Source organism: Crocuta crocuta, unplaced genomic scaffold (genome assembly GCF_008692635.1).
Source record: "Crocuta crocuta isolate KB4526 unplaced genomic scaffold, BGI_CrCroc_1.0 scaffold333, whole genome shotgun sequence".
Lineage (NCBI taxonomy): Eukaryota > Metazoa > Chordata > Mammalia > Carnivora > Hyaenidae > Crocuta > Crocuta crocuta.
In genome coordinates, this window is record NW_027532856.1 from 1,826,540 (window position 1) to 1,842,184 (window position 15,645).

The following is a 15,645-nucleotide window of genomic DNA, read 5'->3' on the forward strand; positions in this document are numbered from 1 at the left end:
CTTGTGCAGATAATTATAGGTACTGTTAAGAAAAAAACCACTGGTTTTATAATTTCAGCTTCCTGATCCCTGTTCGCTTTCTTTTAAGTAATGTCTTCCAAATACTTTTTATTGAAAAACTACATATTTATTTCTTTTTCTTTTTTGTTTTAAATTTAAATCCAAGTTAGTTAACTTGAATTATGTAGTGTGATAATGATTTCAGGAATAGAAATTAGTGATTCATCATTGAAAAACAATGTAAACAATTGTTACACTAATAATATTAAGGAAATGTGGTTGTTTACTTTTTAATTTGCTTCTTTGCGACTTAATTCTAATGCAGATACATCAAGAAATCTGGAATTTCATGAAATACACAGCACTGGGAACGAGCCCCCTCTGCTGATTATGATTGGCTATAGTGATGGAATGCAAGTCTGGAGCATCCCGGTAAGTATGGAGAAGGCTGAATCCCTAAAATAGAATACTTTCCACCATGCTAGCTGGTGTGAAATCTGGTGATCCTTTCTGTAAGGTCTCATCCATTTTTTTAACAAGCATTTGCTAAGAGTCTGCTGTGTGTGGACCACCATACAAGGCCCAGAGATTAAGGGGCAAGTGAGAAGAGGGCTGTAAATGATTTGTTAAGTTGGGCCAGGAATTGTGGGAGTCACCTTATATGCAAGATCTCATTTTTTGTTGCAGTAACTCTATTAAGTAGGTATTATTATTATTTCCCTCCCATTTTCCAGAAGAGTAAGCAAGCTGACAGAAGGCTTTTTGTTTCTTTTTTAATTAATTAAAAAAATTTTTTTTTTTTTTTTTTTTTTGGGGGGGGGGGGGAGGGGGGGGGGGGGGGGGNGGTAGAGAGGGTGAGAGAATTCCACAAGGGAGGGAGAGGGAGGGAGGGTGAGAGAGAGAGAGAGAAGTGAGGCTCACCCAATGTGGGGCATGAGCTCACCTGATGTGGGAGTCCAACTCATGAACCCTGAGATCATGACCTGGGCTGAAGTCAGATGCTTAACTGACTGAGACATCCAGGCACCCCTCTTCTCTTTTTTAAAATTAGAAGTCACTAAAAATCAATGTTTTGGATCAGTTAAAACATGTGGTACAAAATTCAGGTTATGAAAGGTTAAATAAAACTCCTTTCCACCCTTTTCCCTCATTTCCCCTCAAGGCAGCAAGGATTTCTAGTTTTTTATGTATCCTTATGGCTGTATTTTATGCAAATAAAAGCATAAATAAATTTGTTTATGCCACCCTGCCCTCTCTAAAAGATGGGAGCGTATTCTACAATTTGGTCTACACCTTGCTGTGTTTTACTCTTAATGTCAGTATTCAGAGAGCTGCTTCTTTGAAGTTTATAGCTGTGTATAATTCCATTATTTGGATTTTTCCTTATTTATGTCATTTGTTTCCTATATTGAAAAAGCTTGAATGTCTCTTTTTTTTTTTCCTGCTCTTAGCCATAATGGTATAATACATGAATCTGAACAAAGGTTATTTTATGTCTGTGTATCTGTATAAGATAAATCTCAATTTTGATAAATGTTTAAAATTGCCTAATATTGGTCCCAGTTTGCCTGTTAAATCTTACAAGTTCATCTAAAATGTCCTAAAAGAGGAAAGGCTTGGTAGGATCATAGCTGAGTGAACTGTAGTAAAGATTGCATCATTTGGCTTGTACTTAGATTCTAGCATGGCCTAAATATCATCTCTCTCCAGTAGCTGGTAGGGGGGAGGAGAACTTCATTGTGTGGTTCTTTTACAGTTGGAGGCTCAAGGTCAATACATAGAGCCTTAATTTGTACCTTTAATAAATTCATTCACCAAATTGTTTGAAGCCACTTGCGTATGTGTGTGTTTCAGTTAGAATTTTTGACCCCTAGAATTTTTGGTTCTGTTGGGTAATGTCACTTCTTAAAAGATCTGTAGGAGAACATAGTTTATTATGTCAAATTTAAAGGAATTTAAGATGTCCTTGAGTCCAGAATTTGGCTTCAGTGGCATAAGGATTATTAAATAATGATCACATTGGACTTCATAATTCTTTAACATTTTTAGTAAAAATTTATTCTTTGGTAAATCACCCATGGTGAACTTTGGTCTTTTATCTAATCATATAATTATGTATGATATTATTTAGGGTTTAGGTTTTTATATTTCTTGTTTTTATAGATCGGCTTTTTTTTTTTTTGGCTTCTGTGTTTTATTTTTTATTTTAATTAATTTATTTTTTAAATTTACATCCAAGTTAGCATATAGTGCAACAATTTTAGGAGTAGATTCCTTAATGCCCCTTACCCATTTAGCCTCCTCACCACAACCCCTCCAGCAACCCTCTGTTTGTTCTCCATATTTAAGAATCTCTTATGTTTTGTCCCTCTCCCTGTTTTTATATTATTTTTGCTTCCCTTCATCTGTTTTGTATCTTAAAGTCCTTATATGAGTGAAGTCATATGATATTTGTCTTTCTCTGACTAATTTCACTTAGCATACTACCCTCTAGTTCCATCCACATAGTCGCTTTTTTTTTTTTTTTAAACAAAGGTAGAAGAATCCTGCTATGTTATAGAATGAGTGTCCTCTTTCTTTTGCCTTTTGGGATGTGTAGTTGACATTTTTCATGGGTCTCCAATGTTGTTTGTAATTTAAGTGTCATGCTGAAGGCATGGACAAAGGACTTAAAATTAGGCAGTGTTTTTTATTTTTCTCCCCTACCAAGAAAAATATTTCTAGATTGTGATAAGAGGAAAAGATTTTGTAAATGTAACTTCTTATTAATAGACACAACATTTTGAACCCTTATGCTATTAGTTGACAGATATGAAGGCAGAGGGGAAGCTAGAGCTTTAACAAGAAGGTTGAGCCTGTGTGATTAGGTGTGTTGACTGGATTGAGCACATTCCTTTGGTGGTACTCAGGCTACCCACTTGTTTCGGGCATAATTAGAGGTATCACTTTTAATAGTTTTAAAGATAACTTGTGTTTAGCTCTGAGTAACTTAAAAGTCTTCTAATTTAAATTATTTCTTTAAAGTAGTTCTTAGGCCCAGATTGTATTTTGAGAGACTTGAATAATCTTTTCTTCATGGAATATTCATTAGGTGGTTGTTTACTCTTGTAGTATTATAGCTCTGTGAGGACTGTTTCATGAATTAGAAGGCAGTTTGGGAAAATAGGCCCCTTCTGTTGCATTGATTGTGCTCTTACTATGTCCAGCGCATTTTATTTACACGTGATCTCATTTGTTGTATACTGTGAGGTAGAAGTTATATTTATAGGTGGTAATGTCACACTGCTTGGGGTGGAATTAGAATTCAAACCCAGTTCTATCTGACTTCAAATTCAAAGCCTATGATCTCAGAGCTGTACTTCATTACTCTCCAAATGTGATAGCAAAAGATATGCCATGGAAGTACATTGGCAGTTCAATTTTAGTTTTCATTGTGAAAGTTTATGATATGCCTTCATATATTCATCTTTTATAGAGTATTGTGACTGTTACCCATTACTAACTAACCCCTTCCAAAACTTGTTTATCACTAGTCAGTTACTCAGTAATCACTTAAGTGTTACCATGTGCTAGACAGTGGGGAGCTTATGCTGGTCAATCTAGAAATAATCCCGGCTCTTAGGATCTTTGCAGACCATAAATCATATTTGCTTTTGAGTAAGTGTGAGTGGGCAGAAAGTCAAACCCTGTCCAAACCATAGCTCAGTTTTTGCTTCAAGTTTGTAACAGGGTTCCCTCCTGTTGATTTTATAGAACTTGTGAGTCTCAGATTAAGAAAATAAGCATATCCTGGATAAACAGTTAAAAAATTGTTTACGAATTGCACAAATTTGAACAAGGCTTAAATGGTGCCTTGACAGATAGTTAAGTGGAGTTAGCTCAGAAGCAGAATTGCCCAGAAGTAGTTTCTCGACTGCCCAGTCCCCACCACTTTGTTTATGAGGTGGCTGTAGGAAAACACCAGCTTTCCCAAGCTGTCAAGCTTCTTTCAACACACCTGATGTGACATAAGAAGGAATGATTATTTGTTGATGTTTTGGGTATACAGGCCCTTTTCCCAGTCACGCATAACAATCTCATTGCTTCTTTTTGGTAATATAAATACAGGTTCTCATGCTTAAAATCCTTAATTTAAAAAAAGTCAAGGTTGTACATTGGACTAAAAGCCAAGTAGTTTTATGAGATTCATTTAAAAAAAAAAAGTAGCAGTTCTGGGGGTGCCTGGGTGGCTTAGTCGGTTCAGTGCCTGACTTTGGCTCAGGTCATGATCTCACGGTTCCTGGGTTCGAGCCCCGCGTTGGGCTCTGTGCTGACAGCTAGCTCAGAGCCTGAAGCCTGCTTCACATTCTGTGTCTCCCTCTCTCTCTGCCCCTCCCCTGCTCACGCTGTCTCTCTCTTTCTCAGAAATAAATAAAAACATTAAAAAAATTAAAAAATAGCAGCTCTGTACTCTTCCTTTCATGACTCCTTTAACTCTTTTAGCTGTTATTTTAGTGTATATTTCAGTTACTTTAATATGTCATACTTACATTCTTTATTTTTCTTTTCTCCCAGTCTTATACATAGATTGATTTTGTTCTATAAACTACGAGGACTTAAAAGGTGCTCATTTATTCAGCATAGGTCTGGGATAAACTACGTATTTTGAACAAAACAGACATGGTGTTTGCTCTCATGGAGCTAGTAGGAGAGGTAAATTTAAATAAAAATCAATTAATATACAACTTAAATTGAAGTATGAGGAAAAGAATAAGAGATTATAGTAAGAAAGTGGCATAGAAGTTAGGATTTAACCAGGGTAAGCTTGGAACAGCAAACAATAAAAGTCTGTGGCTCTAAGGTGGAAATATTCTTTCCTGTATGGTTGGACATTGATTTATATTTCTTAAGTTTTTGTCTTCTTAAAAGAATATTCTTTATTATTCTTTAATATTAATTATTTAATATTTAATATAAAATATAAAAATATAAATATAAAAAATTTAATATTAAATATTATTTAATATTCTCAATATTAAAGAATATTGAAACAAATATCTTTATGGTCATGTAATTTGAAGAGATCAATGAAAGTAAATATACCAAGACTCTTGATAGATTTGCCAGATTGCATTCTTGTAAAGCCATTTATACTTACCCCATTCAGTTATTAATTGACTTACTCAGCAAAGATTTATTGATTGTCTTTTATAAGACAGATCCTGTTCAAGATGCTGGGAAAACAGCAATGAACAAAACAAAATCATTCTTCTTGTGGTAGGGAGGAAGATGATAATAAACAAACATCTAGCATACTAGATGGTGGTAGGTGTTAGGATGGGGTGGTTGATGTTGCTGTGGGTTGCTATCTTATACAGGGTGGTCTGGGAAAGCCTTACTCAAAATTCCTTTGAGCAAAAGTGTGGAAGGGTGATCCTTATGGTTATTTGAAGGAGGAACATTCAAAGCCAGTACTCTGTGGTAGGACTATATTTCCCATATTCAAGAACAGCAATGAGGCAGTTTAGCTGGAGGGTGGTGGGCAATGTGAAGAATGTTTGGAGATGATGTCTGAGAGGTGGCTGTGGGCTAGAGCTTTATCAACCACAGACTTCAACAATTTCAAATATAGACCAAAGTTGTAACAATTTTATGGTGAAAACATGTATATCCACACCTTGATTTGAACCATGAAAATTTTACTATACTTCCTTTATTTCATATCCATCTTGTTCAACGCATTTCAAAGTACATTGTAAACATCAGTATACTTTCCCCTAACCACTTTTTCATGCTGCCATTAATTTGATTAATTTTTGTTGGATAAAATCTATACACCATTAAATACACAATTCTTAATCTGTTAATTTACCGAACTTTGATAAATGCATACACCTAAGTAACCCAAATCTCTGTCAAGATACAGAACATGTTTATCACTGAAGAAATTTCCATCATGCCTATTCCCAGGCAATTTTTCATCCGTCTCATCCAGAAGCAACCACTGTTCTCATTTTTCCCCTCACTATAGATTAGTGTTGCCTAGATTTTGTGTTATTATACTATATTCACTTTTTTTTTTGTGGAAGGCTTCCTTCATTCAGCATATTTATGAGGTTCACCCATGCTGTTTGTTCTTTTTTATTGCTAAATAATAGTCCAGTGTATGAATAACCATAGTTTATCCCTTCTTTGCCTTTTCTGACTAAAGCTGCTGTGAAGATCTTCTGTAAGTCTTTTTGTAAAGTGTGTTCATTCTCTTAGGTAAATACCTACAAGTGGAATTGCAGCTTCATGGGGTAGGAATGTGGTCAGTTTTATAACAGATTCCAAACCTTTATGTACCATCTTACATTTCCCCCAGCTGTGTGTGAGTTAGTTGTTCCATAGCCTCATCAACATTTGGTGTTGTCCATCTTTTTAGCCATTTTGATGGGTGGTACCTTGTGGACTAAAAATGTTGGAGCACTTTTTCATGTATTGTTGACCATCTGAATATCTTTTAGGAATTATCTATATAATTTTTTTTGCCCACTAAAAAAAATGAGTTGTAGAAGCCATTCGAGGATTTTGAACAGATGTAGACAGTGATGCCTTTTTACAAAATAGTAAAGGTATGATGAAGAGCAAATATGGGTGGAAATATAGCGAGTTTGGTTTTAAGTTAGTGGAACACGCCTGGTGGTGCTGGTCCACAATTGGTAATAGTGAAATGTTACTGCATGCAACGAAATAAGTGCAGAAAATGAGAGTAAGCTTTTAGATATTTATAACTTTAGATATTTATAACTGTTTGTCAGTTGCACATCATCCAAATATGTTTGTCATTTACAGAAGTATCTGTGTCAGAATTGAAATTAAAAAATAAATAACTGGGCATTCATGAAATGGTTTGACAAATACTATGAACAGGGCATCCTGGTGGAAGAGGAGTTGTTTATGATAGTGGCTATGTTTTAGGCATTGTGTAGTCATGTTATTTTATTTAACATAGACAACAATCACTTCTATCAGGTGCTTGTTTAGGCCTGTTTAAGTGACTACTTATTTTTATCATCCTCTTTCAGAATTCTTTTTTTTTTTTTTTTAAATGTTTATATTTTTGAGAGAGAGAGGTCGGGAGTGGAAGACATGGAATCCAAAGCAGCCTCCAGGCTCTGAGCTGTCAGCACAGAGCCTGATGTGGGGCTTGAACTCATTAACCTGAGTTGATCATGACCTGAGTTGAAGTTGGATGCTTAACTGATCGAGCCACCCAGGCACCCCTGAAATTCTTAATATCTTAAAAAAATGTTGAAAATATATCATTACAGTACCTAGAAGATGACAGTTGCATTGCATGAAACAGTATATTTTCTTTTTTTTAAGTCTCCAAAGATTTTTTTATATTTTGTATTTTTATTTAAATTCTAGGTAATTAACATACAGTGTAATGTTAGTTTTAAGAGTAGAATTTAGTGAATTTTCACTTACATATAACAACTAGTGCTCATCACAAGTGCCATCCTTAATGTTCATCAGGCTTTTAGCCTACCCCCCCACACCCCCTACTTCTCTCCAGCTTCAAGAAAGCACCCCAGATGTTAACATATTGAATGTAAGGTTCATGTGGAGTGCTTTCTTGGAGCTTGGATGTACTTCAAAGATGTGACGCTAGGTGTCACTAATACATTGCATTAAGAAAAGTGCAGCTGCTCCCTTGAAAGGAAATATTTCTCCTAGCTTTTAGTATATGTAGCTTTTACACTGAAGCTTTAGAGGAACATGCAAGGGCATATTTGAGGTAAATACCAATTAGTCTTTTATTTATTAGAAGTTGGGTGCCAATAGACCTTGCCATGTCAAGATTGCTAGCTAGGAACAATTTTTATGAGTTTCATTTAGGAGCAATATAAAGTCTATGATTTGGGTAACTGGCAAGCAGAGGGAAGTTTGAATATGGACTTGAATCAAAAAATTGTGTTCATTGAGAATAGGGCCTTATTTTGTTTGGTCCAGTCTCTTGTTTACTGGGAAAAGAAGTCAAGGATGCTCTTTAGTCGTCTGTAGTGGAAGAGCATTGGGTGCCATGGAATGAAAACAGACTTATGAGTTTGTGGAAGGCAATTTTTTCTTTTGTTATAAATTCTCTTGTTTTAAATTTTATTCATATATTAAATACAGTAAGGTACACAGATCTTGTGTGCAGGCTGAATTTTTATATATGTATATAACCTTCTATAGGTCACTCAGAATAAGATACAGAACATTTGCAGCAACTCCGAAGAATTTCACTTAGTTGCTAATATTGTCCTCCTGTACTTCCAAATAACCAGCATTCTGACTTCTATTGCCAGAGATTAGCTTTCTGTTTTTGAACCTTATAAAAAATATGGTCATAGATAATAGTCTATATTCTTTTATGTTGGCTTTTTTCTTTTCTAACAGTATGACTATGAGATTCTTTCATGTTCTTGTGTGTAGCAGTTATTTGTTCCCCTCATTTTTTTTCTGTATAGTATTTTATCATAAATACAACACATCTAAACAAGTCTATTATGTAGCCAGTAGACATTTTTTGTTGCTTCCAGTTTTTGAGTATTATAAATAAAGCTGCTCTGAACGTTATTTTATTTGGTTGTTGGTGGACATATTCTGCACCCATTTCCTTGGATATATAGACTTAGAATAGATTTGCTGTGTTATAGTGTAGGTGTATGTTTAATGTTAATATAGCCAGTTTTCCAAAGTAGTTTTACCAATATATATGTATTCCCACTAGCAATGTATGAAAGTTTCATTTGCTCCATATTTCTCATTGGCTCTTGGTATTGTTAGCTTATAAAATTTTAACCATTCTGGTAGGTGTGTATTGATCTCATTGTGGAGTTTTAAAGATGCTTTTTATTTTGCAATAATTTTAAACTTCCAGAAAATTTTATAATTAGTACAAGGAGCTCCTTGATTTATCCAGATTTACCAGTTAAGGACATTTTGCCCCATTTGCTGTATCATTCTCTCTGTTTTTTTATTCATGCAGATCTTTTTCTGAACTGTTAATAAGTAGAAGTCATGTACGCCTTCTCTATAAATAATTCAGTATATATTCCTAAGAATAAGGCACATTATCTTATACAACTATAGTACTATCAAAACCAGGATATTTATGTTTAATACAATATGTATTATGTAATCCACAGTCCATTTTCTGATTTCATCATTTGTCCCAGTTTTCTCCTTTATTGGTATTCTGACGTTTTCACTTTCTTTCTTTTTTTTTTTCCTTTCTTTTTTTTTTTTTTACGATTTTATTAAAAAAAACCTTTTAAAACATTTTATTTATTTATTTACTCATATCCAAGTTAGTTAGCATATAGTGCAATAATGATTTCAGGAGCAGATTCCAGTGATTCCTCCTCTATGTATAATACCAAGTGTCTTCCTTAATGCCCCTTTAGCCCATACCCCACCCACAGCTCCTCCAGCAACCCTCAGTTCTCTGTATTTAAGTGTCTCTTATATTTTGTCCCCTCATTGTTTTTATATTATTTTTTCTTCCCTTCCTTTCTTTTCATCTGTTTTGTACCTTAAATTCCACATATGAGTGAAGTCACATGATATTTGTCTTTCTCTGAGTGATTAATATTGCTTAGCATAATACGCTCTAGTTCCATCCATGTAGTTGCACATGGCAAGATTTCATTCTTTTTGATTGCTGAGTAATACTCCATTGTGTGTATGTATATGTATATACATTGTGTGTATATATTTATATATATACACACCGCATCTTCTTTATCCATTCATCTATCGATGGACTATTGGGCTCTTTCCATACTTAGGCTATTTTCAGTGGCACTGCTATAAACATTGAAGTGCATGTGCCCCTTTGAAACAGCACACCTGTATCCCTTGGGTAAATACCTAGTAGTATACTTGCTGGGTCGTTCTATTTTAAATATTTCAAGGAACCTTCATACTATCTTTCAGAGTGTCTGCACCAGCTTGCATTCCCAACAGCAGTGCAAAAGAGATTTCTCCACATCCTCACCAACATCTGTTTTGCATGAGTTGTTAATGTTAGCCATTCTGACAGGTGTGAGGTGGAATCTCCTTATGGTTTTAATTTGTATTTCCCTGATGATGAGTGATGTTGAGCGTTTTTTCATGTGTCTGTTAGCCATGTGGATATCTTTTTTGGAAAAGTGTCTATTCGTGTCTTTTGCCCATTTCTTCACAGGATTATTTGTTTTTTTGGGTGTTGAGTTTGATAAGTTCTTTATAGAGGCACACAGTATGTACTCCTTTATGCCTTTTTTTGTTCAATGTATTTTTTAGATCTTTCCATGTTGTTGCATGTTACTGTGGTTTGTGTTTTTGATTTTATTACTGTGATCATGTCTTCATGGTCTTTATATATCTGGTACCAAGTACATTATCTGGCAGTTGGTTGGATATATGTATATGTTTATATATACATTTATGTATGTATGTGTATATGTACACATATATATGTGTGCATATGTTTAGAAAATGTATTTCAAGATTTCAGTCTTCTGAGTATTTTCATCTAAGAGTGCTAGAGAGTCAATTTTAGAAAGATCAAAACTAAATTTCATAATCGTTTGCTGTTTGCTTACATCCCATTCCATTCCCACTCTGTATCTTCTTCCTACAATCTCTATTTTTATTAATTAATAGCACCATACTTTTTCCATTTAGCCATATTGAAGCTTTAGGGTCTATGCCGCGTATTAGGAGATACAAATATCACTAAGACCTGAGCCTGAGAAGATCATGTTCTACTTCTGTGAGGTGTCACTACATAATTGCAGTCTGTGTCAGTGCTTCCCAGATGAGAGAGTGCTTTTGCTCCCAAGGAGACATTTGGTCATGTTTGCAGATATTTTTTATTGTCGCGATTGGGAGTTGCTACTGACATCTGGTAGGTAAAAGCCAGAGATGCTGCGAAGGATCCTAAAATGTTTAGGACAGCTTTGCTCAACAAAGCATTGTCCATTCCAGAATGTCAGTCAGGCTGAGGTTGAGAAACCCTGGCCTGTGAGATTTGTGTTCCAGTGGAGGAATGAATGGAGTGCTGTAGAGCACTGAGTAGTGAGGAGATGCCTGGGGGAGTTTTGACACTTGCACTGCCTAGTGAAGTTTCATAATGTTAATGTAAATAATAGCATCTATAATTTGAATAATCAGAATATACCACACACATCATATTAGGTACATTGCCTGTTATTCTCTATAATCTTGTCAATTTTACTATTTTTTAAAAGGTTTTTTATATTTGATTTACATTTTTATGTTTGATCAACATAGGGCTTGAACTCACAATCCTAAGCCAGCCAAGCGTGCCTTTGTTTTAAAGAGAGTGTTATTCTCATTTTATAGATAAAAAATTAAAGCTCACATTTAACCCTTAGAAATGCACAGCCTCCCCACTATCAACATTCCACATCAGTAGTCCCCCTTTATCTGTGGTTTTGCTTTCCATGATTTATATATCCACAGTCAGCTGTGGTCTGGAAGCAGATGATCCTCCATCTGATGTATTTTCATAAGGTGAGTAGTAGCCTAAGAGTAGGTCACATGCCTGGATCATTCATCTCACTTCATCTCATCACATGGGCATTTTGTCATCTGATATCACCACAAAGAGAGTAAATAACAGTACAATATGATATTTAGAGAGAGAGACATTCATATAACTTCTGTTATAGTATATTGTTATAATTGTTTTATTTCATTGTTGTTAATCTCTTACTGTGCCTAATGTATAAGTTAAACTTCACCATAGTATGTATGTATGTATGTGAAAAAAAATGTATAGGACTTCTTACTATCCATAGTTTCAGGCATCCACTGGAGGTCTTAGAATGTATCGCTCATAAAGGTGGACTACTATATAGTTTTGCCTTTCTGTAATGTCATATAGTTAGAATCATTCACCATGTAGCTGTTTCACATTAGCTTCTTTCACTTAGTAATATACATTTAAGTTATGTCCAAGTCTTTTCATGGCTTGATAGCTCATTTCTTTTTAGCTCTAAATAATATATACCATAATTTGTTTATGATAGATATCTTTAAAAAATTAAGATATAGCATACATACTATAAAAAGTACAAATCTCAAATTTGTAGTTTGAAGACTGTGAGTGTATATATGTGAATATGTAAATGTGTATGTTTGTGTGTACCCATACATAAAAAAATGAAAGTAACATTGAGAACAAAATGTAGAGCATTTTTCTTACTTATAAAATTCCCCAGTCAGTATTTCCCTTCCCCTCAGATAAGATAATAACTATTCTGACCACAGATTAGTTTCGCCTGTATTGAACTTCATATAAATAGAGGCACACAGTATGTACTCCTTTGTGTCTTTTTGGTTCAGTGTATTTTTTAGATCCATCCATGTTGTTGCATGTTGTCATGATTTGTATTTTTGATTTTTGATTTTATTACTATGTTATATCCCACTGATTAGATATACCAGTTTAGCTCTTCTCCTTTTAAGGTGGGGATATGTGTTTCTTTGAACATAATTGTAGATTTATGTGCCCTATTTTTGAGTATGTACCTAGGAGCATAATTTCTGGGCCACAGGTTAGGTGTATTTAACTTGATTAGAAATTGCCTACAGTTTTTCAGAGAAGTTGTACCACTATATGCTTCCACCTGCAATATCTGAGAGTTCTAGTTGCTCCACTTCCTGCTACCATTGATGTTGTCATTCATTTTTTTAGTCATCTTGTCAGTCTTACAGGTTCTTAAGGTATCTGTTTTACAGAAGAAAAATCCTAGGCTTCTATTTAAAGTTTCTTTTTGGTTAGATATCTATGCAAAACTATCTTCAGCCAACAGATTATATCAGGATAGGTTTATAATACCAATCAAATACGGCAAACTCAGTCTTTTAGGAGTACAAAGAGGCCGTAAGCCAAAATTGGCTTATCTGTGGCACTGTTTTCTCTCTCTTTCCAATTGGACATGTATTCTGCACAAAATAAAATAACAAGTTAAAGGGAATCCAGTTTGTGTGTCTGAGTGATGATGAAGTGTTTATGACAGCTGCTAGGCTGACACTCTCTGTAATGGTGTTACATTGACTTCTGAACACCTTCCAGTCTGCCTCCAGCCTGTGTAGTCTGAGTGGTTTTGCATTAACATCTACCCTGAGTAAGATCTTTTGACTACAGAAGTGTTACTTGCAAATGGAAGATACCATTAGGGCTGCTTCAAAGCTCGGAATGGTATTTGGATTGGTGGCGCTGAAGTAATGGCTGGGGTTTTGAAGTGTAAGGTCTAAATCTGTGTTGCATAACCAAAGGAACGTGTGAGTTTAAACTGCTTTTCTTTGATCTTCCTTTCAAAAATTGGGCTGGAGGGGAAAGGTTAAAGTTGCCTTAAAATACTTCTCTGTGTGTGCGAAAATTTGGAAGTATGAAAATATGATTACAAGTTCCATTCATTATTTGTGTTTTGTGGTTTTCATATTGTTCTTGAAACTCACTTCCTTCTTGCCTCAAGTTTTGTATTTTGAATTTCGTGTCAAGACCAAAATATAGACTCAGTTGCTTTCTGCTTTATGTGGTTAGCAAATATCTGCTCTATAAGTTGTTAGTCCTCAAAAATATGTGTTTTAGGTGGTTTTTGTGGTTTGCAATTTTTTTTTTGATGGCATACAGAGTAGGTTACAGAGATACTGACACTCTGACATTAACTGAATCATTTGTGGTTAGTTAAGCAGAAATAAAACAAAAACGTTGTCCCTGTCTTCCTCCTAAATTTAAGAGCTTTCAAAAGGCTCTTACTATTAGGAATCCTTTCTTCAAACTGTTCTATCTTAAGATTTTGAAATTGTTGGAACAGAGCTGTAACACATAAAATAACGCCCTGGCAATGACTTGTTGGAGAAAAAAGGCCTGAGGTTAAAAACTGTTTTGAATACAGTATGTTAACAGGAGATTTTAGTGCTTCTTTGGTTTGGTCATGTTTAGGGAATATTGTTCTTTGTGTCCTTACATCTAAAATGAAAACATATCATCAAATTGGCTCACAGGGTAATTCTAGAGAGAGACTATCAGCTCTCATTAGAGATTGCTTTGTAGTTATAATAGTCACTCCTGTAACTAGTGCAGTCCTTTTGTTGGTTATTAATCGAATACTGTAGTATAAGGTCATTCTTCTCCTTTCCCTAGCCTTCGTTGTATTTTTTGCTTTTCCTTCCAATTTTTTAAAAAAAGTTATTGTGACGTTTGAAGTTAAAAAACTGGTCATGAAGTGATCTTTTTTTTTTTTTTTAAAAGAACTTCATTGTCAGTTCAGTTGTATGGTCTGTATGATTAGCACATGTGAAGTAGTTAGCAAAGTGATAACGATACACTTGTACATTTAAATAGGCTAAATGAGTTTTTTCTGTTGCTTTAAGAACTGAATTTTCTTAGTATAAGACTTCATCACCTCTTCATTCTTTCTCTCTGTATTTTTGGGAGGGATATCAGGAAAGGTTAAAATTTATTTGTGGAATTCACACATTTTTTCATATCATATATACAAATAAAAGTTAATAGATGTTATTATTATTATTTTTTTTTACCAGTTAGTTTACCTAAAATTGAATAGAAAGTACAGAGAATTCCCATGTGTCCCCTCACCAATGTATCTGCCCCTGTTAACATCTTGCATTAGTGAGGTACATTTGTTAAAATTAATGAACCAATATTGATAAGTTCTTAATAACTTTAAGTCTATGGTTTACATTTTCTCCTTAATTCAAAATCTTTTATTTGGTGTTACTTTTTAAGGAAATGATGCTCTTTTTAAAAAGATTTTTAATTCATTTGAGAGAGATAGAGAGACAGTATGAGTGGGGGAGAAGCAGAGAGAGAGACACACACAGAATCTGAAGCAGTTCCAAGTTCTGAGCTGTCAGCACAGAGCCCAACAGAGCCCGTGGGGCTTGAACTCATGAATCATGAGATCATGACCTGAGCCAAAGTCGGATACTTAACCAACTGAGCCACCCAGGCACCCCAGCGGTGCTCTTTTTTAAGGAACTTTATTTCAGTTTCATCTGTATAGTTACTACATGTGGCATATTTAGAAAGATAATTATCTATTTGCATATTTAAATATGCAGTTTTTAAAACGTCACAGTTGGTAAGATAACCTGTTTCAGGTAAAAACATCATATAAACACATAAAGACTGGAATGAGTGTAGGGTATTTGCCAGAGAGGGTGGAGACTGTCTTGTAAGACTGTTGGCACAGATAGGGGCGCCTGGGTGGCTTAGTCGGTTAAGCGTCCGACTTTCGCTTAGGTCATGATCTCGCGGTTTGTGGGTTCGAGCCCCACGTTGGGCTCTGTGCTGACTGCCAGCTCAGAGCCTGGAGCCTATTTCAGAGTCTGTGTCTCCCTCTCTCTCTGACCCTCCCCTGTTCACGCTGTCTCTTTCTCGCTCTCTCTCCTAGAAATAAATTTAACAAAATATTAAAAAAAAAAAAAAGACTGTTGCACAGATGATGTGCTGCTTTCCACCTTGGTAATCGTCCTTTTACTGAGAGCTGTAAAACGTAGGAAGTAATATACTGGTGGCTTCAAGAATGAGATGTTCCAAATGTGTTTTATAATATGGCATTATAACACATTTCCAGACATTAAATATTAATA

General features: G+C 34.9%; 1 protein-coding gene across 1 annotated transcript in view; it reads left to right on the forward strand.

The window, feature by feature from the left end:
* BCAS3 (BCAS3 microtubule associated cell migration factor) overlaps positions 1–15,645 on the forward strand; it is a 586,605-nt gene that overhangs the window by 27,505 nt on the left and 543,455 nt on the right. Inside the window, exon 5 of the mRNA XM_077745617.1 lies at positions 326–432. Coding sequence (XP_077601743.1) covers positions 326–432 — 107 coding nt within the window. The remainder of the gene's footprint in view (positions 1–325; positions 433–15,645) is intronic.